Source organism: Glycine soja, chromosome 12 (assembly GCF_004193775.1).
Source record: "Glycine soja cultivar W05 chromosome 12, ASM419377v2, whole genome shotgun sequence".
Taxonomy (NCBI): domain Eukaryota; kingdom Viridiplantae; phylum Streptophyta; class Magnoliopsida; order Fabales; family Fabaceae; genus Glycine; species Glycine soja.
This window is the reverse complement of record NC_041013.1, coordinates 18,132,970-18,159,730: the sequence shown is the minus strand read 5'-3', so window position 1 is coordinate 18,159,730 and position 26,761 is coordinate 18,132,970. Positions and strand designations below refer to the sequence as shown.

Sequence of the window (26,761 nt, the reverse complement as noted above, 5' to 3'; positions counted from 1 at the left end):
TACTATCTAAGAAGAAAAAAATACATGACCTTATTAAACACTGTTTAAACATGTTTGAAATAATTTTTAACATTATTTAAAATAATTAAAGATTTTACAATTTTTAAACTTAACTTAATATTATGATCACTTAAATTTTTAATCGAAGTTGCCATGACCAGAGAAGTAGATATCATGACAGTATGTTTGGATTAGCATAGGGAATTTGATAGAACTGGCTCTTAGCTCTTTCATGGATATCTCCTATCATACACCTTTCCCGATCTATCAAAATCTATTATTTGATTAGCATATTCCATTATAATTAACTTAGTTACTGAAACACACTAAAAAGAAACTATTCTATTATGCTTTCTCTTTGTAGCCCATTCAAATATGATATAAAAAAGTATATATATGTCATAAGTCATTTTCATAATTAAGTTTAAATAAATTTTTGGAAGATTATGCATGGACAAGAAGAGACTGATGTGTTTCTATAAAGATAAAGAAAAAGAAGAATAAATATAATGATATAATGCAACAAGAAGAGACTGATTAGTAAAAATAAAGAGTGTCAATCAAGTGTATATACTATACAAGTGCCAATGTATATCATTACTCTAAATCTTTAGAAATCCCCTTTTACCTTAATCATAAGATCAGCTCTATAAGTGGCTAGAAACTTTCTCAAACTAGTATAATCTAAAATAGACAAGCATAACAACATTAGCATATTGACTATACCTTAAAAAACTGTAGAATATCAGAACTAAATATGAAAATGTCACTTTTATGAAATTTTGTTAATTTCATGTTTGTAGGCTTTTGTTGTGATGAACGCCCCAGAGCGCCGTTAAAATTAGAACCAAAACTTTTGGAGCAAAAGATTTATGTTGTATTTCTTTCAATACTTAAGAACTTCAAAATATTATAATTTGGATAAATAGGTAACTTGAAATTCCATGAATGATATATATATATATATATATATATATATATATATATATATATATATATATATATATATAGGTCATTTTTTTATTATGCAAGGATCTGCTCACAACTCACTCACTCTATCAGGCCAAAGCTTATGGTTGGCTTGGAATTGGATTTTGTTTTGTGATTTTCTATAATATTACATGCATACATAGGACATACTTTTTTTCCAGCAAGAAATTAAACAAAAACAAATGAATTTGTTTTGGGAGAATAATTCAAATATCTAGGTTGTTGGCTTGTAGAGGAGCCCACCACCCTATGTTAGATAAGGGTCATCATTAGAGAAAGTTTTCTTAAGTTTGTCTAAAAACTTGTAAAAGGTTTATCAAGTTCTAAAAAACTTGTAAAACTCTAACCATTCCTAAGACTCAGAACCCCAAAAAGGATGTGAAACAAGTCCTTAGGTATTGATGTTCTATTTTTCAATCAAAATTGAAATTTCACCTAGTTAACCTATGTTGAGATTTAGTATAAACCTTAATTTCACATATTTACAAAGTAAAACTAGAATAGTACCAAAAACACTTAAAATAATTACATGTTTAAATTTCATTATTTGTGCATTATTTTAGTTCAACATAGCAAATCATAGAGCAAAGTTAATAAAGTGAATAATCCATAACATAGAAACCCTGTTGTAATGATGATGACACAATCCCATTTCCCAACGCCACATGTAGCTTCACAATTCATTGTTAAATTTATGAGACAACACCAATATTGACAAGCATTATCATCCCATCCAATACCAAACTAAATGTTTGCATACAAGGAATGCAATAGAGCAGTGAAAGAGCAAAAGAATAAATTTGAGATTGTTAGTGAATTGTACAAAAAAAAGTTTAAAAAAGCTCAAATAGGGACATAGGCCCCATTGGTAGGAGTTTCACCAAGCATAAGACCATAAGGAGATTCTTGATAATCCCCAATAAGCTCGTCTGTACTCCTGAGCGCATCATGCAAGGAAAAAACCACGACCACAATGACCACCGCTAGGAGGAGGGATTTCGATTTCAATTTCCAATTAGGAAGTAACACAACACAACACAACAAGACTATTCAGTCAGTTGTCGATGAAACCAACCAAGACGAAGTTTCCACTACTAGAAAATATAGATTTAACATCGGTTTTCGACAAAACTGATCTTAACATAAACACGGTGGCATAATTGTAAATAATGTGTATTAGTTCACATCGGTTTTTTGAAAAACCGATGTTAATGTATGATAAGTTAACATTGGTTTTCTGGACGTTGACATCACTTTATTAAATATGGTTTTCAATAAAAAACTGGTGTTGAACTTAAATTTAAAAATATCAGAACACTGTGTTTATGCTGAATTTTCACGATTGTGTCTCTCTTTGAATCTTTTTGTGTTGAATACCATGGCTGAGTTTGGCTCACTTCGCATGGTTGAGTTTTTGCCAAGTGCCATGGCAGAGTAGCATGGCATTGCCTCGACCATGGTGGCTGCAACGTTCTTGGCTAGACCTCGCATGGCTGAGTTTTGATAATTACATTTAGCAGGTTGTTGTAGTAGCAATGCTTGTGCAACGACATGTTTAGGCTTTAGTTATGTGTGTATGTTTCTCTTCTCTCGATTTGCATAACATTAACAACCCCTCACTCAGTCTTTTTTATTTCTAGGTAAAAGTTTGAGTTAAATTGAGTAATTGAGTCTTGGTTAAATTATATATGGGTATTACATATTTGAAATATTGGGTTCTTCAATGTCTTCACTATCTATTGCTGAAATTGGCATCTATAGAAGTAGTATTACTGGGTTCTGATTGTATCCTTGCAATTTTATCATTGACAAACAAAAATGATCCATTCGTTTTATTTTATTTTTCAATTTTAATACATATATCAGCTTTCATTACTTGTTTGTTCCAGTGAATGCCAAATCTAAATATGTCTTGTTCACAGGTTTCTTCAGTTTGTTCCAACAAGTCTAATGATAAGCATCTTTCCATTTTTACTGGGACAAAAACTCTTCACTTGAGGTTTGTGTCTAGAGAAGACAGAGCCATATGGATATTACTCCATGCTTTTACCTTGTTTCAGTTAGAGTCATCTGCATAGAACAAGGAATTCAATTGCTTTATAAACATTGGTGTCAGTGGCCCTCTGACTCATGACTACTGGCATGCATAGTTTGAAATTGTAAAATAATTTTTGGTTTGACTAGTTAAAATCTGTAATATCGCTTGCTTACATTCATTTATGTAGTTCTCCAAGTTCATTATACAATCTTACAGAAAACCATTAACACATTTTGCTCAACACATACCATAAAAGTTGTTGAACTTATTAATAATGTTGAAGAATGTGATGCATCATTTATATATATATGTGTGTGTGTGTGTGTGTGTGTGTGTGTGTGTGTGTTTTCCAGATAGGAGCAATTTAAGTTGTGTCCCATGAGTTGGTTGCTCCCACTCCAACCTAGGTTTACATTAGTTTCTTACTGCAATTGTTGGTAAGTTTGATTCATTGTGTGTTAAATTGTTGAATTTTGTCCAAAGGAGGTGACTCTGTGTTGCTTCTAAGGCTTGTGTTAGTGTTTTGTACTACAAATTCTATATTATTGGTACAATCAACTTTTGTATGTCACATGTTAGCAATATGGTTGAACAAATTTGGTTGCTTTAATTCGTTGTCTCCAATTTTTGCTGTTGAAAAATTGTAATTCAATGGTAGTAAAGAACTTAATGTCTTCAACTAGAGAATTTGTTGCTCTACGCCTTAGGTATTATGTTATTTACTTATATAGAGTCAGTGATTATGGATCATGGTGGTTTTGGACTGTGTTGGCTGTGTCGAGGAAGTTTTATATCTAATGTTTTTGGGAATGATGATTGATGAAGGTGGTGATTGAGTTCTTTATTAGATTGTTGCTCTGTTTTTGGACCATGTTGCTCATCATCACAGGTACAAACGTATTTTGTAAACTTTTGATGTTGTTTTCTGTTACCAATGTTTTTATTACTTGTTCACTGCGATTAATGAGAATTGATATATGCTATTCAAGTTATGTTCATCATGAGTGAACCTTAGATTCCCGTTTGAGATTGAATACCATGATTGTTGCGGATAGTTTGCATTAATCGTTGTATTGAATCATGAGTTGTCCATTTGGACGGTTTGGGAAGAGTCATATTTTTATGGTAGATTCATGTGTTAAGGTTAAGATTATTTTGTTGAATTTGATGAAATTTTGGTACAATGCATTTCTAGTTGTTCTCTGAGTGCATACTTGATTGTCAGTGAATTAATCTCACTGCTTTCAAGTCGTGTACTTGGAGATCAATGCAAAATTTTGTCAAACTTAACAAAAGAGACTTAACTTTGACATATGAATCTACCATAAAAGAATGCCTTCCTGAATGGGATATGGCCACACCTTTAATGAAAAAGTCAGATGGATCGAAGTTAGATGAATGAAAGTTGCATGAGCCCTTCATATGAGGAAGGCGTGGAACAATTTTTGCAATTTGCTTCTGAAAGAAGTCGACTGAATGGGGACGAAAAATTTTTTTCTTTATATAAAATATTTGAACGGGAGACAGAAAATACTAGACAACATACAGGAGCATCTGTTGTGTGATGGGATTAAGAAGAATTATACAATATGGATATGGCATGCTGAATTGACAGACATGCAGAGGGGGTCCCAATCTAAACCATTTGATGTAGAAATGGGAGATCGCTTAGATGATATGACTCGTGATCTTGGACAATAGTCTTTTTAGCAAGTGTATGCCCTATATATGATACATTGCAAATTGATTTAAAGAAGTCTTTGTATCTGAGGTGCAACAATTCCTTGACGTTGTTGTCAGCGGTGTTAAGTTTAGTTAATGTGAAGGCTAGATTTGGGTGGAGTAACAAAATATTTAGTTCACTGCTTTAAGTAGTGCACAATATGCTTTCAGAGGATAACACGTTGCCAAAAAGTTACTATCAGACAAATAAGATAATGTGTCTGATAGGTATGGAGTATCAGAAGATTCATGCTTGCCCTAATGATTACATACTGTACAAATAGGAGTTTCAAGAAATGCAAAAATGCCCTAGGTATGGGGTATCACGGTACAACGTGAAGGATGATGACAAGTGTAGTAGTGACGAAAACTCAAAGAAGGGCCCCCTAGTGACGGTTTGTGGTATCTTTCGATCATTCTAAGGTTTAAGCGTCTATTTGCTAATAGAGATGATACAAAAGACTTTACATGGCATGCAAATGGAAGAAATTGCGATCATCTGGCTGATTCCTCCCAATAGAAGAAGATTAATCATTTGTATCCAAATTTCAACAAAGACGCAAGAAATCTTAGGCTTGAACTTGCCACTGATGGAATGAATCCATATGGCAGTTTAAGCACTCAACACAGTTCGTGGCCAGTTTTACTAGTAATTTACAACTTGCCTCCTTGGTTGTGCATGAAGCAAAAAATACATGATGTTGTTTATGATGATGTCGGGCCCAAGACAGCCAAGAAATGACATTGATGTTTATCTCAGTCCCTTGATTGAAGACTTGACAGAGTTATGGGACGAGAAGGTTTCAGTGTTTGATGGGTTTCGAAATGAGACTTGATTTACATGCAATTTTTTTTGTACCATTAATGACTTTCCAACATATGGGAATATGAGCGGGTACAATGTTAAGGGCCATCATGCATACCCCATCTATGAAGAAGACACAAGCTACATACAATTAAAACATGATAGAAAAATAGTAGACACTAGGCATCGACATTTTCTGAAACCTTATCACCCTTATTGGCGATTGAAAAAGCATTTAATGGAAGTCAAGAGCATGAAAGTTCACCAATACCATTAACTAGTCACAAGATCTTTCAGTGGGTTCAACACTTGAATACTATATTTGGGAAGACCCAAAAGAAGGAAACAAGTCAGACTTGCATGTGGTAGAAAAGGACGATTTTGTTTAATCTTTTGTACTTGTCCAATCTAGATGTTAAATATTGTATTGATATTATGCATGTAGAGAAAAATGTATGTGATAGTGTTATTGGTACCCTCCTTAACATTCAAGGCAAGACGAAAGATGATTTGAATACTCGTTAAGATCTAGCTGAGATAGGTATACAAGCCTAGTTACATCCAAGGTCTGATGGTAAAAAATATTCTTGCCTTCAACTTGTTATACTTTGTTCAGAAAATAGAATATGAGTTTTTGTCAATGTTTGCGCTATGTCAAAGTCCCACAAGGATATTCTTCAAATAATAAGAGCCTTATGCAGTTGAAAGATCTAAAGTTGGTAGTCTTAAAGACTCACAATTGCCACATTTTGATGCAACAATTGTTAGTCGTGGCCATATGACACATTTTTCCTAACAAAGTCAGGCTTGCCATAACTCGGTTGTGCTTATTCTTCAATGCCATATGTAGCAAAGTCCTTTATCCTATCAAGTTAGATGAGTTGGAAAACGAGGCTGCCATTATATTGTGTCAGTTGGAGATGTATTTTCCTCTTGCGTTCTTCGACATCATGGTTCACTTAATTATTTATCTTGTCAGAGAAATCAAATGTTTTGGTCCTGTTTATTTGCGGTGGATGTACCCAGTTGAGCGATACATGAAGATCTCAAAAGGATATCCAAAGAATCTACACCGTCCAGAATAATCTATTGTGGAAAGGTACATTACAGAAGAAGCTATTGAGTTTTTTGCAGAGTACCTTGAAAAGGTAAAGCCTGTTGGGCTTCCCAAGTCTCAGCATGACGAAAGAGTGGGAGGTAAGGGTTCAAGAGAACTGCATGTTATCACTCCAAGTGTAGAAGATTTGTAACAAGCTCATTTGTATGTATTGAATAATAGTAATGAAGTTTTGTCATACATACTTCGTCATGAAGGTTTAGTGAAGGAAAGTAGTCCAAAAATGTCAAAGAACAAGGTGCTGAAAGAGCATAACAAGACTTTCCTAAATTGGTTTAAAGATACAATATTTTGTGACGATAACGCTTCTGAAACATTGAGAAAGCTAGCAGATGGGACTAAAAGAAATCTTATAACTTGGAAAGTATACGATATAAATAAGTAGTCATTCTATACAAAAGCACAAGACGAGAAAAATACAATGCAAAATAGTAGGGTTACCTTAAGGGCTAAATCTCAACACTTCGTTGGTGTACATGATGATAATCCCTATGTAGCTTCCATCCGTTACTTTGGTTTCATTGAAGAAATCTAGGAGTTTAATTATGTCAAATTCATTGTCTAAGTTTTCAAATGTAAGTGGGTTGCTAGCAATATCGGTGTGCGGACCGATGATGTAGGATTTATGTTGGTAGATCTTAAGAAACTTGCTTACCAAAATGACCCTTTCATCATGACAGAACAAGCTAAAAAAGTATTTTATGTTCAAGACCCTTGTGATGAAAGGTGGCTAGTAGTTCTACAGGAGAAGACAATTGGTGTTAATGTTGAAGATGATGATTCACTCATTGATACTTATGTTAGTCCTTTGTCCACACAAATCTCGCCTAACATCGTCGGAGAAGAAGCTGACGACATTCATGCAAATCATAATGATCATTGTGAATGAGAATTAATTAACACAGTCTGATGTAATTTTTTTTATTATGTACTTCATTTCAGTCCATTCAATTACACGAGCTATTGAGTTTTCTGATCATCTTGAAAATTAATGTTTCTTTTCTTTACATGCAAATGACTACACCACCCAGCTTTCCTCCTCCTCCTCCTACTGATGCAACATCACATTCCCCTTCTACCTTGAAGCAAACAAGAAAAGCCACACGCTTGAGATCATTGGCTACTAGACCAATTGGGGCAGAGAGACCCCTGGTCCATGTCGATCCTGCGACTAGGAAAGCCGACAACCACACAGAAAAAATTAAGAACATATTTGGGGATTGCCGCTCTTGATAAGGTGGATGTGGCATACAATAATTAGAAACAAGTCTCTACTGCCCAGAAGGATTTAATATGTGAGGATATTCAGGTATTTTACTTAAATGTTGCATGTTGTTGATAACAATTAAATTGTAATTTAGTAACAATAAAATGTAATTTTCGTTTGTTAGGATGAATTTGATATCCCTCGAGCATATGATATAAGGACAAAAAAGAAAATACTTCAGATTGTGGGGGAGCGGTGGAGACTGTTTAAGTCTGATTTCACGTCAAAATGAGTTCTTGCAGCCAACAAGAATAGTGTCAATGACTATATGCAAAAAGTACAACATCAGCAAGGTGAAGTGGACCTAATTTTGTCAGAGCCATAGAGACCCTTCGCGAGAGGTAACTTTGTGATTTTAATTTTTTTAAACTTTAAATTTAATTATTATTGTCAGTAATAATAACTTTGGATAATGTTTAATTTGCGAAGGATATGAGAAAGAAGGCACAGGTCATTCAGAAACAAAACACTTTCCCTCACGTGTTGTTTCATGGGGGTTATGAATTTCTAGAAAAACAAGTTGATAGAGCAGAAGAGCAAACAACTTGAGGAAGCTGCAAAATTCGGAAGCACTAACACCGTCATTGATCCTCCATCTCCCATCAGACGACACGTGACGTAGAAGATGACCCGCACCAAGAAAACTGGTCAAACGACGTCTGAAGCAGCAAAGGAAATTGTTGACAAGATTGTAAGTCACTTTTAATTGTCAATTGCTATTATTTATATTTATTGTTGCATAGAGTAAACCAATAAATCTGTTCATTACAGGATTCCTTGGAGGAGCAAGCCTCACAGGGTTCCTTTGTCGCCCATGGATGTCAGGATGTACTGACTGCTGTCATTGGGCAACCAAAACACCCTGGTCGTGTTCGTGTTGCTAGAGTCGGTGTCACGATTAGATAATACTTTGGCCCGGCTCCAACGACCTCCCGCACTTCTTCGTCCATGGCTCCCGAAGACCTGGAGCAGCTGATACAAAAAATTAAGGACCATTTGGAGGAGTCAATCATAGAAAAAGTGACTCGACAACTAATGTTGTCCTTCAACCACATGCAGTCCTAATTCAATCATAGATGTAATCACAAGGACTTGTAATGCCTCTTAAGCCTGACGTTGGTCATTCAGCTACTCCTGTCAACACAAAGGAGAGTTGTGTTGATCCCTCAAGGAATAACCCAGACACGAGTGATTTAGAGAAATGCAAGTAGTACGTCGAAGAAAATCCTCCCTGCCTAGTTGCATTAGGAAGACTTTATGAGAGATTGAGAACCATTCACAACATCCCTTTAGGCAATGATCAAGTCAAGGTTGGTGCTAAGGAAGTTAGAGATGCAGATTCTCATATTCACATACCCACTCAAGAGGTTTAGTTAGTGGGGCATGCACTTAACACCTTCGTTGCTTGACTGACACATCTTGTGAAGCGTTTCTCAGAACAAGTATTTCACAGTCATTAAATGTTTTTTTCAATTAAAGTGTTCACTGTCATTAAATTATGTTAATTAATTGTGTTGGATAAAACAGGAGTTGTGCGATCGGTGAAACCTGCAGATAGGTCGAATCATGATGTCGATGATCCCCTATATCTTATGATATTGACCATCCCACAGCTATTTAATGACAACTTCCCCTTGTACATAAAGTATGAAGATCTGTCTAAAATAGCCCACGGTAGACAATATCTTAGCATCTTTGTTATACACTTGTGTATTCTGTAAGTCACTTTACATTATTGTTTATTACCTAACTTATTCTTTTAAATTCATACATAATTTACTTTATTTTAACAACAATAGGCATATGACTAAGACAAGTAGGCGAGCGGGGAATTCCGATATGTATGGATTCCTTGAGCCACAATCCATACAGAGATTTGGGCAATCACAATTTGAATCAAAAAGTTATATTATAAACTAGATGCAGAATTCAAAGAGGGATGTGTACCTAGGAGCCTACTTGAATGCGTAAGTTAAACTAAACAAATGAATTTAAATAATGTATAATAGTATAATAACTTATATTGTTCTACACTGCAGTGCACATTGGTAAATGGTTGTCATTTTGCCTAAGGAAATTGTTGTCATCTGGTTTTGTTCGTTGCACAATAGGTCAGACAACTACTTGAAAGGAATTATTAACAGGTAAGTTATATTTTTCAATACATTTACATTAGCATAAGTCAGGAACATCAATGCTTTAATTGTACAATACACATCCATGTTTGTATTGAATAGTGCTTTGAAAGGATTTAACGATAATCCACAAAGTAAATCCAAAGTTACTCTAGGTGGATTGTTGTTAAAGTAAGTCATTTAAACAATGTTTCTAATAATATTTTATTAATGTGTAGACTAATTTGTACTTAACATTGAATATCTAAATTTCATAATGTATTTAGTGTAATAGACAAAAAGAAAACATTAAGTGTGGATATTACGTCATGCACTAGATGTCAACTATATTTTTAAAAAGTTTTAAGAATAACTTTGAAACAATAATTGTTTAATTCAAACGTATTTCATTTTGTTATAATTGGTAATATATATTATTAACTTATGTTTTATTATATCATACAGAATTTCAATGATGTTAGACCATTGGAACCACAGAGATTGAAGGCTTTTCACATCTAGTGGGCAAGCTACTATTTGAAAGTTAAAAATGAAATAATAAGTGTTTAAGTAATTTTGGAATTGTAGTTAAGTCAAATTTACATTTTTTACAATTTATGCAATGTATGAACATTAAATATTCTTTTATTCATAGTAAATATTCAATTTTTATGGAGTTTCTGTTAAAAACTGTCTCAAAACAGATTAAAATTTATCTGTTGTGGTTCTGCTTTTAAATTTGCAGGTTAATTTGGGGTAATTAAAACAACAAATAATATATTAAAAAAAATCCAAAAAAACCGATGTTGATTTGTATAAAAACCGATGTTATATAGTACAAATCAATATCGATTTATTCTAAAAACTGATGTTGTATGTATATATTAACATTGATTTTTAGAAATCGATGTTGTATGTATAATTTAACATTGGTTTTGATATAAACCGATGTTGATTTGTAGATATTTGACCTTTTTTTATAATTCTCACTATACAACATTGGTTTTTCAAAAAATCGATGTTTTCATTTTTATGTTAGCATCGATTTTTTAAAACCAATGTTAACATATTAACCGATGTTGAAAGTCTTTAATAACCAATATTAAAATCCTATTTTCTAGTAGTGTTCCCTTCCCCTCTAACCTTCTCATCTCTCCTACAATTGATTTTTTTTTTATTTCATAACAAAATATTGGCGTGATGGGTTTTCCCCAAATTTAGACTGATTATCATTTCAGTTCTATGCAACAACAACAAAACAGAAGACTCTTGCTATGAAATTAACAGTAACAAAATAGAAGTAACAAAATAAAGGGTTCTTTCCTCCATAATAATGGCAGCACACGACTTTCCCCGACAACAATAACACGAAAAATGGAGAAACCTTCCACAATGACACAATGTGTAAGATACCTTCTACGGTTGGTGAGGAAGGGAGGGCACGAGCTGAGTGAGGGCTCTAGGGAGAGTGAGTGAGTGAATGCGTTTTTGTAAAATGAGCGCACAAAGCATGACGATTTTACAAAAACATGTCATGGAATGTTACATTCAACGACGGTTATATAATTAACTATCGTTGAACATAGTATTCCACGACGGTTTTTGTAAAACTCTCGTTATTGAACTTTTCTTATTTATAAAATGGTCACTGCCTTATATTTTAAGATGATTGTTGAGAATCGTGGTTGTTGATTTGGGATCATAATATACTATTTTCTTAACAGGAAATGTACATACCAAACCCTGAAAATTCAATGACCTTTCTTGTAGACCTTCCAATAGGACACGCACACACACAAATTAATAAATCACATTTTCTTAATTATGTAATTAACTTTTTATTTAATATAAGTATTTTTCACTTATAAATAGGTTAGTCATTAAAAAAATCATATATAGGCTTGAGACTCTACATATCATTATTTTATTTAATGAAATTTGATTCATTGATTTATTATATAAAAAAGTATTATTCTTAAAAATAAGAAAATAAAAATAAAAATCAAATTAATAATTTAATGTAAATAATAAATACTCGAGTTAAACTAGTTGCAATTTAATATTAATTTCAAATCACAATTTTGTTAATCATAAAATTAAATGTTTTGTTTACGTGAAATTCAATTCGAACCATATCTCAACAAACCCTACGCACAGCCGACGTGGTTCCTTCGTCATGTTCTACAAAGTACGAATCGAAAAGTGTAAACAAGACAAATGACGAGTTCAAGTGTTTAACATATCCAAATACAAATATTTAGATATCTAAAAGGGATACCGTCATTTATTGGCTGCGCAGACCCTCATGTTTCTTATTGAATCTCCACAAGTGAAGAGCGGAATATATTTTAAAATTAAATATAAAATTATAAGAATTCAATTAAAATTTAATTAAAAAATGTAATAACTTTTTAATTTAATATATAATTATAATTCTGATCATTAATTTTTAATTGATTTTTATACGTCAAACCTAGTGATGTTACTATTACATAGCTGAATTAATTTTTTTTAGTATCATCCCACCAGTGTAATATAGAAGCCACCAAAACGGGAAAACTAAAGTAACATCTTCATATTTGATATTTTATTGACCATGGATATATAAGACTTTTGACTTTGACATTAACGTGCTATATAGTTGCATTCCGAATTGGAGTATCTATAATTATCACAGACAATTTTATTGAACAGTTAAATTTGTAATTGAACATCACATGATAATTAACGATATACGCACCCAATAATCAAATTTTATATATATATATATATATATATATATATATATATATATATATATATATATATAAACAGTAACCATTAAGCCTTAATTAAAAACTATATATACGATGTAAGTTTTTTATGATGAAAAATTTAGAAAACGAAAAAGTGATGCCCGAATCCAATTAAGACAGTATAATAAAAGGTTTTTTTTTCATCATGACATTGATCTCTTTAAATAAAATCTCAAATCTTCTAATAAAAATAATTAATTAAATGGAAAGACTTACAAATGATTACCTACTAGAAGTTTTTACGAAAATTAATCATCATAAATATTTCACACTAATAATATGTTAAAAATTATGTCTGCTCTTTAAAATATAAATTTGAAATTGAGTTTAACATTTATGATAAATCAAATTATTACTCAGGAATCAAGCATAACATTTGTTCCTTCACCCTATTATAAAAGTATAATTTAAATATATAAAGAAGACGAGAAGGAATAACATTTTTATTCGTTTATATTTTATTGTAAATAATATATACTAATTTATTATAAATACTCTAATATATGGTAAGTATAATATTTATATTTTTTATTCAAATTAACAATATAAATTCTCAACTTTTTATATTAGTAAAGAATTTAAAAAATTATCTCCTAATGTGCTTTAAATCTATTTATATATTGAGTCGGCTTGAAAAATACTTAAAATGCACATGCATATATAATCGCACCCTTGATTCCTCAAAATTCAAGAATCTAACATGTTCACCTCCATCTCTTCCCAACTACCCGTCCGAAAATTTGTCTCGTGTTTACATGACACATTATTATAGTTAGACTTAGATATACTATTAATTTAAGTGATTAATTGAAAAGAGAGCTAGCTTTTCGGTATAGAAACTAGGAGTAGCAAGGAAAATTTCCTAACTTTCGTGTGTTTCATTGAAGTCTCAAATATATTTTTTATTTTTGATAAATATTTTATCTATTTTTTCTTAATAATTTTTTTATGTTAAATCTCTATTAAAATAATAATTATATTTTTAATTCTTCACATTTTATTTTAGTCTGCAATAAATTAATGAATTTTATATTTTTTTCATGAAAAATTAACCAATTTTCTTTTAGTCTTCACTGATAAATAAAAAAAAAACTTATTAAAAAATAAATACAAAATTTGTTAATTTATCAAAAACTAAACAAAAATATCAAGAATAAAAAATAAAATTATTATTTTATTAGAAACTTAATAGAAAAGAAAAACTTATTAAAAAAACAAATACAAAAATGAATGTTTATTAAAAAATATTAGTATCAATTAGTACAATATTTAAAGCTTCCGAATTTGGCAGCTTCTGGAGAATTTCAGTAATTGTTCGAATCAATTCCAGTTCATGGTGAGCGAGCGTGACGCCACCCTATCATCACCACCGATTATTTTTCTTGTAGCAACGGCGTCGTTCCATTCCGAACAAAACCAAAATAAAATAAGAAATCAACTTAGAAATAAGAAACTAATTAATAAAAAGTCAAGCCACCTTGCTCAAAATCAAGTCATGTGTTCAACTATTAATATGGCTGACGCTTCCCGTTATTATGCACATTCCTCGACTTAGCTATCAATTCATTCATAAAGAAATAAAAACAAAAGAGAAGCACGAACAGTAACTTTAGAAGATCGATCATCATCAATGGCTGTCCAAGTTTATATTGTGTATGCATTTTTCTATATTTATTCACACTAAGGGCGAATTTTGTAAATCTTTATTTGAAAATGAAAATTTTCTATTTACTTCGACAGGTACTACTCTATGTACGGGCATGTGGAGAGATTAGCAGAAGAAATAAAGAAAGGAGCTGATTCGGTGGAAGGCGTTGAGGCCAAACTATGGCAGGCAAGTTTATTTATGTTAATTTGATTGGAATATACAATTTATATGATTATTCAATGATAAATTTTCATATAATTCATAATTTTGAATTTTTGTAGTGCTTACCTTAAAAATTATATTAAGGGTTCAGAGTTAGATTATTATGTAATTGGTTTCAATCTCATAGTTATAGTGTTGGGATGCTGAAAGCTACACTATCAGTCTATCAATATACTCCTAAGGAAACACCATTAAAGACTAAAGAAAGTTATGAAGAAGATAAAAGAATAACTGAGATATTTTTCATTGATGATGATTCAAAGCAACAGTACTCTTTTAAATACAAACTAAGACCTAGCATGAAGTGGACTACAAAGAATACCCAATATATATAGCTGTGCCACTTTAGGAAAAATAACAAATAACTCAATAAAGTTAAATAATAACTAAGGCCCAAATGGAGATGCTTGGTCAACCTCCTATCAAATAGCCACTTTTCACAAGGTTATGTTAAACTTTCTCTTCATGGTGATCATATTTTGCAATGGTTCCTGACACCTCAGAACCTATTTTTTGTCCTCAATCTCTGTTCTTTAAATCTCTGTTCTTCCAATGAAATCATGTAACAAGCTACTTACCAAAGATGTTTAAGTTGTTTGTAAAAATTTGCTGTGTACATGAGCAGGTAGCTGAGATATTGCCAGAAGAGGTTCTTGGCAAAATGGGAGCACCACCAAAGAGTGACGTACCAATCATTACCCCTAATGAGCTCTCTGAGGCTGATGGGTTTGTCTTTGGCTTCCCAACAAGATTTGGAATGATGGCTGCTCAGTTCAAAGCTTTTATAGATGCAACTGGAGGTTTGTGGAAAACACAACAACTTGCAGGGAAGCCGGCTGGAATCTTCTATAGCACTAGTTCCCAGGGTGGTGGACAAGAGACTACAGCGTAAGACCCTCTATATAAACTTGTAGTTTACTGATCAATTTCCCAAATATATGGTTTAGGGAATTTCTAACAGTCACTTAGCACCAGTTAAAAAATCAAACAGATAATTTTTTTTTATTGAAAAGTTATAGGTTCTTTTAAAATGTTTAAGATACTTATTAAGGAATCAACAAATAAAGTTTTTATTAAAATCATAATGGGGTATGTGTTAGTACTTAGTGATACTTTTCTGTAAAATTTGTCACTTTTGATTCTAAGAATACTTGTTAGTTGTTTGCAAAAAGTATTATATTGAAAACACAAAGAACTTTCAATGTTAACTTCTTAAGTAATTGTAAGTATTTAATATGATGTATTTAAAGTTGCTGACTAGTGTCTATAAGGTATGGTAAGCAAGATCTTTCGGAATGTTAATGATGAGAAATTGTGGAATGTATGCCAGGCTGACTGCTATAACTCAGTTGGTTCATCATGGAATGCTATTTGTTCCAATTGGATACACATTTGGTGCTGGAATGTTTGAGATGGAGGAACTCAAAGGTGGAAGCCCATATGGTTCAGGAACTTATGCTGGTGATGGTTCAAGACAGCCAACTAAGCTTGAACTGGAGCAAGCATTCCACCAAGGCAAGTATATTGCCGGCATCACAAAGAAGCTCAAGGAAGCTGCATAATGTTGAATCAATTAAGATTTAGAATTAAATATATGTTTGAGAATCGTTCATTATATTTTAGTCCTAGAATGTTCTGAGTTCTGTTTCTTTAGGTGCTTGCATGTTATAGTTTTCTTATCTTTCAAAAAGAAAATACTATGTATTGAGTTATATTTTTATGTTACACTACGGTGTAGTGATTATTGAAATTTATTGAATAAAGGAAGTTTGTTTTGTCTTGTCCTTTTGTGATTAAATAATGTTTGTTCCCTTCTCTATGTCCATCTTTCTGCTGACAAGACAAAACTTAGACGCAGTTTCTTAAAAAATAAAGGTTTAATTACCTATTTAGTCCCTATAATTTTTAAACTTATCCAATTTAGTTTCTATAGTTAATAAGTAACTTTTTTAGCCCCTATAGTTTACCTTTTAATTTTCAATAGGTCTCTACTGTTAAAATTGTTTAACACCGTTAACGGATCTTGGCAAAACTCCCTATGCACCGCACCACAAAACTCCCTCTGAATTTTGAATACATTTCCCTCTCGGCCACTGCTGTCCATTGTTGGGAATTAAAACTCATTGTGATTTGCTACAACCAAGCGTTGGCCCATGTCGTCCATTGTTGCAATGAACTGAAAACTCATTGCGATTTGCTGCAACCTTGCATGGCACCGCACTTCGCACAACACCTCGCACCGCACCGCACCTCGCACGATACCTCATATCGCACCGCACCTTGCACAACACCTCGCACCTTAACCTACCTTCATCCTCTGTTGAAGAAGAACACGTCTAGTTTTCAGTTCGTAGCAACAATGGACGACATGAGCCAATGCTTGGTTGCAGCAAATCGCAATGAGTTTTAATTCCCAACACAATGGACGAAAGTGGCCGAGAGGGAGATGAATTCAAAATGCAGAGAGAGTTTAGCGGTGCGGTGCGGTGCAAAGGGAGTTTTGTCAAGGTCCCTTAACAGTGTTAAACAATTTTAACGGTAGGAACCTATTGAAAATTAAAAAGGTAAACTACAGGGACTAAAAAGACCACTTATTAACTATAGGGACTAAATTGAATAAATTTGGAAACTTTAAGGACTAAATGGGTAATTAAAATAGGTCAATGATAACCTTAAAAAAAAATAGGCCAAGGATACATGGGTTAAATAGTCCATATATATAGAGCAGTTGAGTTATCTAAACTTGGGCTCAATTTTAATATAGTTCTACTTGATCCAATCTAAAAATTCTAACAACTTGACTATCCAATAATGGTTCGGCTTCATATTTAAAAGATTTAAATATATTTTAGGTTTTTAATAAATTGATGAATTTTATTGTAACTCTGATGATTTTTTATTAAATTTCTAATAAAATAAAATCTTTATTTTTAGTCTTTATTATTTAGTTTTAATCATTCTAAGATTTTTATTTTTTTATTTTTATCTCTAAAAAAATATGTAGATCCTTTATTATTAGTGCATATCAAATATTTTTTAAATGAATTAATACAAAATAAATAAAATTTATTTGGAACCTAAAATAAAATTTGTTAATTTATCATAAACTAAAATAAAATAATAATAACAAAAAATAATTTTATTTTATTAGAGACTCAATGTAAAAAAAATTATTAGAGACCTAAAATAAAATTCATTAATTTATTATCCAATCACATTATTGGCCTTATTTTATTTGCCTCGTCGTTGAGGAAAGACTTAATAATACCATAACAGACATTTTTTTTCACAGTAAATACCATACTCCACATGTTGAATTTTGATATGAAATTCTTAAAGAAAAATAAACTATTTCTTAGCATTATTGAATACTCCAACACCTACGAGTAAAATTTCAGCTTTAGGCCTATTTCCTAATCTAGTAGACTTGATCAAGAATTTAGCAACTATTTTTTTTTTTTTATAAAAGAAAGGAAGTATAAATTATTATAACTTATAAGTTATAAGGCTTGTGCTTCCCACCATTTCATAATCTCCAAATTAAACAGTTCATTTCATTTAGCTGATAATTTTAACCAGAGAAAGAGGAGAATCGCAAAGACCTTACATGATCAACAATGGCTGCAAAGTTTACATTGTGTGCACTTTATCTTTCTTGTTATACTCGGTTTGTCTTCTTGTCATTATTATTAGTGCTATTTATTACTATGGTGGTTCTCAAAATGGTTTTTGTTTTTACCATTGGGTTTCTTTTACTTTTTCAATGGGTTCTTAAATTTTAAGTATTTCCAAATCTTAATATTCTTTGAAGGTCTTGGGGTTCACTACTAAAAAAGTAATTTTTTACGGCGCGCTTTTTAAAACAATTCTAAAAAAACTGTTTTAATATATAAAGCGGTGGCATTTTTGTAAACACTACAACAAATCTGTTAAATAATGGAGGTTATTTTTTTGTTTAGTGGAGGTTTTTACCCTCCGCAAAATAAATTACGGAGGTTTTCAAAAACCTCCGCAGTTAGATGCGCCACAAGCAATTAGCGGCGGTTTTTGAAAACATCTGGTATCGAGAACATTTTGCAGAGGTTTTTTTTGTAGAGGTTTTAAACCTACGCTAACTGTGGAGGTTTATTGGAAGAGGTTTTTATACCTACACTAAATATGGAGGTTTTTTGTAGGAGGTTTTAAACCTATGCTAAATGCGGAGGTTTATTAAAAGAGGTTTTAAAACTATACTATGGAGGGGTTTTTTTTAAATCATGCTAGCAATAGATGTTTTACAATTGATTTTCTAATTCTCCTTATTTTCTTGTATATAATGATTTTGTATACTCATTTTAGTTTCATAATCTACATGTATTATAATTTTTCATTTTCTTATGATATCGATAAAAAAAATGTAATAAAAAAACTCATAATGAGGACGTAGAAATTATATTTCAATAACCAAAATAATAGCATATAGTTCAAAGATTTATAATTCAAATTTCTATTGTAAATCAAAGTATGACATAAAATCCATAACAAATTAATATTAGTATTGTACTAAACTTTAAATCCAAAATACATTATAAGCAAACTAAGGGTTGCTAGCACCAGAAGATCCTCTTGCATCCAAAGGTGTATTAGGAACACTTGAAGCATCATTTGGCTGAAATAAGAAAAGAAAAAACACTTAGTCACATATACTATATACAAGGGTGTATCAATGTTTAATTACAGTAATCTAATCCCTTAATTGCAGGGATAATAATCTAATGTTTAATTACAGTAATAACCTAATCCCTTAATTGTAGGGATAATAATTACTTGGTTGAAACATTCCTCCTCTTCCCTGTCATTGTATATCAATGTTTAATTAGAGTAATAACCTAATCCCTTAATTGTAGGGATAATAATCAAGATAAATCAATTACATACAAATAGTAAGTAGGAAACTAAATTAATAATATAAATAAGGAAACAATCATATCAAAAAGATGTCTTATCCCATTGGTTGAATGTCAATGCATTATCCCCTAACTGGAGTGCACAATTTAGGGTGGTTAACAATTAACATCAGCTGGTGGAATTCATTCTTCTATTCTGAAAATGGCGCATGGAATTTATCGTATATAGTATAGAGCTAGAGAGAGAAAAGAATATCAAGGCTTGTAAACTAGCATATCAATTAATAATAAATAAAAAATTAAGGGGTCCCAATTATAACAAGAATGTTCTGCACCGAAAAATGAAGGATATAATCTCTATCACGAGACCAAAATCTAAATGAAGTATTTTTTCTCTGCACCGCACCGCACTACACAAACATCCATGATTTCTCTCGCATACACATTGCAAAACAAGGGAAAGAAATACCAGAGTAAAATAAAAATAGTGCCCAGACAATACACATGCCAAAAGATAAGATATATTAAAATAAAATAAAAATAGTGCTTTCGAAGATAACTGCGCAATACCTGGCCTTATTTTCTCTTTGAATCCTTCGAATCTCTCCGAAGATAACTGCACTCTATAATAGCAAGCAAAACACATGCTTGCATCAAGTGTGTATTGATTTTGTCCGAATATATACATAAAAAAAAAGAAAAAAAAAACAAAGATGGTGATTCGATTAATTAAAACAAAAATAAGAAAAGAGCAACGGACCTTTGAAAAAAGAGAGGAAGTACCTTTGAAGAGAGGGGATTTGGGAAGCGAAAGAAGAAAAGAAAAATCAAAGCCTGGAACGAGAAACCGAGAGAAATTTTGGGGGTAATCTGAAGAGAGGGGTTTTGGAAATCTTTAATGAAGAGAAATAGGAAGCTGTGACTGAAAGAGGGGTTTTGTAATTCTTTTGAGAGAGAATTTATTTTTTTGAGGGGTTTTGTGATTTTTTTGAGAGGGAATTTATTTTTAGGGGTTTTGTGATTTTTTTGAGAGGGAATTTTTTTTGGAGGGATTTTGTGATTTTTTTGAGAGGGAATTTTTTTTTGAGGGGTTTTGTTATTTTTTTTAGAGGAATTTTTTTTTGCCAGAAAAAAACATGATTTATTTTATTTTAAAGAGAAAAGAGTGGGAAAATAATATTTAATTAGCAGAGGTTATAAACCTCCACAAATTAAGCACAAAAAATTGTAGTTTTTAATAAATTAAGGAGGTTTTTAAAACCTCCGCAAAATAACCTCCATTATTTAACATTTTTTTTGTAGTGAAATAATAAAATACATACAACGACGGTCTTATCAAAATCGTGTTAAAATGACTGTTCAAAGACAATTTTCTTAAAATCGTCTTTGAAATTAATGTCATTCTCGATGAGCCTTATCCTCTCGTTGTCGCGCTCAGTCTTCAAGTATTCAAAGATTGTTCACATTCACTACTTCTTCCACAGGACTTTCTCTTTCACTCCGTTACCATCTTCATTCTCCTTCGCCACCTCACTTTCTGTCTTCCTCCTTGTCGTTTAGGTTACACTCCATCAGAGCCTCCTCCCAAAACAACCTCATGTTTCACACCCCCTCTACTCCAAACCCTAACCTCATTCATCACCGCCACTGCCTTCTTCTTCATTCGCTTCCACCACACACCCCCTCGTTCTTCACCTCGCACCGGAACGCATGGCTAGTGGAGGAGAAGTGCCTCTGACACCAGATTGATGCCACGACGAAGGAGATCGCGCACCTGTGTGGCCATGTGGAGGAGCTCGATGATAGAGGAAAAGCATTTTTGGGAACAATAATGGCTTTGATTCAGAGTCTGTAGCACCCCAAATGAAACGACAATGACCAAAACAAAAAATGACATTATCGAGAAAACGATGATGTCGGAAGAAACGACGTCGATTGACTACGTAATGGAGGCATCATCTAGGTCTCACTTCTCCGCCCTGAGACTCGACGGCCAGGTCCCATCCTCCGCCACGGCCGCGTCCTCCACTCTCGATTCAACCCTAACCCTCAATTCCCTTCCCAATCAACCCTTCGTCATAGGTCACTACTCTTCTTTTTTTCTTCTTCACACTTTTCTTTCCTTCAATGTTCCAATTCCAAAATTAAAACGACAATGCGATTCACACGTGTATGTAGGAGTTTCTGGAGGTACTGCCTCGGGCAAAACCACCGTCGGCAATATGATCATTCAGCAACTCCACGATCACTGCGTTGTCCTTGTAAATAAGGTATCTTTTTTTTTTCTTCTTTCAATTTAAATTAATTAATTAATTTATAGTAACTTTTGTTTGAATTTATATTTTATAATTATAGGACTTGTTTTATCACGGGTTGAATCCTGAAGAGTTGAAACGTGTTCACAAGTACAATTTCAACCACCCTGGTAATTTTCAGTTAAACTCACTATGTGTGTGTGTGGTTGAGTTTAGGATGATTAAAGTTTCGTTTCTTTGTAGATGCTTTTTACACAAAGTAGTTGTTAGAGTGCACGAGGAAGCTCATCAGTGGTCAGGGCGTGCATGTTCCCATTAATGACTTCAAGAATCACCAACGATCTTTCGATAGTTTTTGCCAAGTTTTCGATTGAATGACGTCGTTTTGTTGTTATTGGTTTGTTACTACTTACTAGGATGTTAATGTGGTGCTTTTGGCTTTGGTGAATTCCTCTGATGTGATTATATTGGAGGGGATTCTTGTGTTCCATGATCAGCGTGTGTGGGATCTGTTGAACATGAAGATCTTTGTTGACGCAGCTTTGATATCTCAATTAACCCTTCAAATCACCTAAACTTTTATCTTTTAATTAATAATAATAATAATATAAGATTACTAGTTTATCTTATTTTTAGAAGAAAAATGTTTCATAAATATCTTATATGTTATTCTATATCTAGAAAGAAAAAAAAAATATATATATATATATAAGTATAGTAGGTTTTATGATTTGATAAGAGAAATAGAAAAAAAAAATAAGTGTTGATAAGATGATTAAGATAATGAGTATTACTCCTTTTACAATCCTTTTCCTTTGGCCACCGTAACTACTATTTTTGAATGAGACAAATTTCTTGGTAAAAAGCAGTACGTGGAGAGTCACTGCTAATAGCTAATTCAGTTTAAAGATCAACTTCATTTGAGTTCACAAAGAAGATATCAATAGGAGTATTAATGCAATTCCTCTTCTAGTGCAGCCCTCACCAATCGTTTTGCAATTCCCTACAATGATAAAACTTACCTTTCTCACCAATCGCTTTGCTATTTCCAATTGTTTATTTGTTTATTTATACTACCTTTTTAATTTGTGCACATAAATATACTAAGAAATAGTGTAACACTAAACCATTAACTTGAGTTGTTACAAAAAAAAAAAAACCATTAACATGAGTGTGCATTTTACTAGTTTTACTGAGAAGCATATTTAACATTTTAACTGGTGTGTGATGGCAGGTGTTGATGTTATTCTTGATTGTATGGGAGCAACCTACTATCAAAAAAATCTTGATAGCTTGAATTTTGATGGAAGGCTTTTTATTATTGGCTTTCAAGGTGGGGTTAGTACACAAACAGATCTACACCCTTTACTTGCTAAGCGTCTCACAGTACAAGGCATTGCAATTTTTGGATTATACCCTTTATCAATATATGCTCTCGATCATATTTAGTTTCTACTTGTAAACATTTGTATGTGTGATAGGGAAGCATACATCAGCAGGAGACAAAGAGAAGATGGTGCCATTAGCAGAAGTCCAAGCACAAACAGATCAAACACAAGCAAAGGGGGTGCAGGGGGTGCAAACAACAACAAACAAGAGAAGAATGGTGAGGCCTGCTTACCTTATTGACTTCATTTGAGCATGATCGTGCAGGAGTGTTGTGTGCAAGATGGAAGATTTCATGTTGGCCTTTAAGGGACAAGAATAACCAAATTGCTGAGTTCTGAACATTCTAGAAATCACAAAATGCCAAAATTAGTTACATAGAATGCAGTACATATATGACTATGTAATAACAGCATCAGGCATGAATGAAATTAGCAAATTACTCTCCTCTCTACTCTTCTTCTTCCTTTGGAGGTTCTGGTGCCTCGAAGCCAACTCTTTAATTTCCTGCATTATGTTCTGTTCGTAACATTTGATGCTCTCGTTTGTCCTCATGGTCTCCCACAACCTTGATGATTCCTTTGCTCGTCTTGACGATACCATGCACTCTATGACCCTTAAAATGGACAAGCTTCTCAATCGCCTTGCTCCTGTGCCTTCCTCCACCATGCCCAACTCCACACCAATCCCTCGCCACTCCACCTCTGTTCCTGCACAAACCCGGTTCGCACCATCACGGTATGAGGACCCTGCCGATGCCCTGTTCAAACTCACTCAGACGGGTTCTGTGCCAACATACCTGAAGGAGTTCGAAGACTTGGCTAATAGAATTATTGGCTTACCGGTTCCCTTCCTGTTGAGTTGCTTCATCTCGAGTTTGACGTCGGAGATTCGCCACGCAGTCTAGGCCCATCAACCTATGACTCTGGACCAGGTCGCCGGCCTCGCGAGGCTCCAAAAGCAGAAGTTGTCAGACCTTCGTCTGCTGCCTCATCCGCAACCCCCACCTATCATCCCTCCACCCCCTCGTCCCATGACACTTTCGCCTCTTTTGCCATCACCACCGCCATCTCTGCCACCCATGGTGAAACCCTTGACGTTAGAGGAACCCATTTTCCACCGGGAGCGTGGGTTGTGTTTCACTTGTGACGAACGATACCCTAGCGGGCATTGCTGCGCCTCTAAAGCTTTCCTTCTCGTTGCTGAAGACAAAGATCCCAATTGCCTAATATAGACCCAATTGACCCAACCCTGAACCCAAACCCCACACTTGACCCATTTGGCCCAAATTCGTTTGAACTCCTTATCAGGTAATTTAGCACCGAAAACTTTGCGCCTCATCGGCCTTCTCTCCGGCCATCGTGTGGTCCTCCTTGTTGATGGGGAAGTACCCACAACTTCCTCCAGCCTCAACTAGCTAACTCTCTGAGCTTACCTTGTCGGACCGCTCCAACACGATTACGCGTGATGTTCTTTCATCACGGGCACTTCGTGGAATTGCAGGGCGAGAATGCCACCACTTTGGGTCTTCTTCCCCAACACCAGTTCTGCCACCTTTATTGGAACAACGAGGATGTTTCGTACTTCCATATTGCTGGATTTCCTGAAGCTCCTCTTGGCTCACTACCCATTGACTCACCTAGTGCAGTTCGTCGGAATAAACCTTGGGATCTCGGCATTATTTTTGGACACCATAGTTTGAAAACCCAACACCTTGAGGACAAGGTGTTTTTGATGGGGCAGGGAGTGATAGGGAAGCATACAACAGCAGAAGACAAAGAGTAGATGGTGCCATTAGCAGAAGTCCAAGCACAAATAGATCAAACACAAGCAAAGGGGGTGCAAACAACAACAAACAAGAGAAGAATGGTGAGGCCTGCTTACCTTAGTGACTTCGTTTGAGTAGGACTGTGCAGGAGCATTGTGTGCAGGATGAAAGATTTGATGTTGGCCTTTAGGGGATAAGAATAACCAAATTGTTGAATTCTGAACATTCTAGAAATCACAAAATGCCAAAATTAGTAAATAGAATTCAATATATATATATGACTATGTAATAACAACATCAGGCATGAATGAAATTAGCAAATTACTCTCCTCTCTACTCTTCTTCTTCCTCTGGAGGTTCTAGTGCCTCGAAGCCAACTCTTTAATTTCCTGCATTATGTTCTGTTCGTAACAATGTGCAAGTATACTATTAATCATGGTGCCATATCTTGTATGTTAGATGATGAAGAAATTAAAATTAAATAGAAAGTCAGTCACTTGGGTGAATAACTAAAAAATGCAAAGTTAGATTGGGAGGTGAAACTATCATAATATGTTAGATTGGGTGATATTGCTGACAGATCAGATTTAATAATACTTAGGAAGCTTTCTATTTAGTTAATGCCTCAACAAATCTTATGCTTGGTTATGTTCAAACCAATATACATATTATCATGTTGCTTGTGTGTTGAAAAACACAATTTTGCTTTGGAAGTTTGCTTGCCTCTTGTCAGACTTTGCTTTTAGCTCTAATGGGGATGGGGGAATTGTAACATCCCAATTTTTGTAATGATGAGATTTTCTAAATAAATTTTTAGAAAAAATGATGAGATTTTATAAATAAATAAATAAGGAGATAATTATTAATTAAAATAATGATTTGAGAGAAAATAAAAAGGGTATTTCATTTATTTGTTTGATAGAAAATAAAATAGAGTTTATTTTATAAAATAAATAAATAAATAAATATAGAGCAAATAATACGCTGAGTACCCTAGGTATAAATAGTTATGTTAAGTCAGGTGTCTCTTTTTGGTCTCATTTTCATTTTTCCCCTTCTCCTCTCAAAACCCTTTCCTTTTCTCGTAGCCCACCGAACTTGTCTTAGTAAAACGACGATCTCGGGCTCATTCACCGTTGGATCGTTGTGAAATTTGAGCACCACATTCGCAACCCAATTCGAAGCATTCTTACCGTTGGGAATTTCTATATTATTTCTGAGCTTAGAGGAAAACCCTTCGTATTGTAGCCTTTTATTTTCCCGCAGAAACCAAAAATTGTCTCGGTAAAACTACGATCCCTGTTTCGTTAACCGTTAGATTTTCATGAAATTTTGATATGTTGTTCGAAACTCAATTGTGCACACTTTTACCGTTGTGATTTTTGAGATAATATTCGTGGAGGGAGAAAAAGGAATCGCATGAAGACAGTACAAGTGGAGGTTTCAATCTCTTCTCCGTCTCTCTGACGTTTGAGAATTTTATCGGAGCAGTCGAAGGAATAACTGAAGGAATCTTAGGGAACCGCTAGAGATGTTACTATCTCTAGCTGAAGATACGTGAGTCCGCTCAAAGGTAAGAGATGAGTTTATTGCAATTGGGGGTTAGAATGAACATGTGTAGGGATCCTTAGAGAACTAAATTTGGGTTTATTTTGGGATGTTTATTGAATTATAATTTTTCTTTATGATTATGAATACAATATTATTGTGTTATATGTACCAATTGATGTCCTGATGAGAATTGATTG

At 33.5% G+C, this 26,761-nt stretch overlaps 2 protein-coding genes across 2 annotated transcripts; both read left to right on the top strand.

Moving 5' to 3' along the window:
- Nucleotides 1–14,375: 14,375 nt before the first annotated feature.
- On the top strand, nt 14,376–16,502 carry LOC114379484 (NAD(P)H dehydrogenase (quinone) FQR1-like). Its single transcript, XM_028338157.1, has 4 exons — nt 14,376–14,501; nt 14,589–14,682; nt 15,344–15,606; nt 16,049–16,502. Exons 1-4 carry the CDS (start codon nt 14,479–14,481, stop codon nt 16,278–16,280), a joined length of 612 nt encoding a protein of 203 aa, XP_028193958.1. The 5' UTR covers nt 14,376–14,478; the 3' UTR covers nt 16,281–16,502.
- Nucleotides 16,503–21,517: 5,015 nt separating this feature from the next.
- LOC114378840 (uridine kinase-like protein 1, chloroplastic) lies at nt 21,518–23,498 on the top strand. Its single transcript, XM_028337441.1, has 5 exons — nt 21,518–21,686; nt 21,783–21,874; nt 21,960–22,029; nt 23,094–23,192; nt 23,341–23,498. Exons 1-5 carry the CDS (start codon nt 21,518–21,520, stop codon nt 23,496–23,498), a joined length of 588 nt encoding a protein of 195 aa, XP_028193242.1.
- Nucleotides 23,499–26,761: the final 3,263 nt, after the last annotated feature.

Excerpts from the sequence above, each read along its gene's own strand:
- LOC114379484 (XM_028338157.1), top strand. The coding sequence starts at position 14,479 with ATGGCTGTCCAAGTTTATATTGT. Across the intron at positions 14,502-14,588 it reads GCTGTCCAAGTTTATATTGT|GTACTACTCTATGTACGGGC; the intron begins GTATGCATTTTT and ends TTACTTCGACAG. Across the intron at positions 14,683-15,343 it reads TTGAGGCCAAACTATGGCAG|GTAGCTGAGATATTGCCAGA; the intron begins GCAAGTTTATTT and ends GTACATGAGCAG.
- LOC114378840 (XM_028337441.1), top strand. The coding sequence starts at position 21,518 with ATGTCGGAAGAAACGACGTCGATTGACTACGTAATGGAGGCATCATCT. Across the intron at positions 21,687-21,782 it reads CAATCAACCCTTCGTCATAG|GAGTTTCTGGAGGTACTGCC; the intron begins GTCACTACTCTT and ends ACGTGTATGTAG. Across the intron at positions 21,875-21,959 it reads GCGTTGTCCTTGTAAATAAG|GACTTGTTTTATCACGGGTT; the intron begins GTATCTTTTTTT and ends TTATAATTATAG.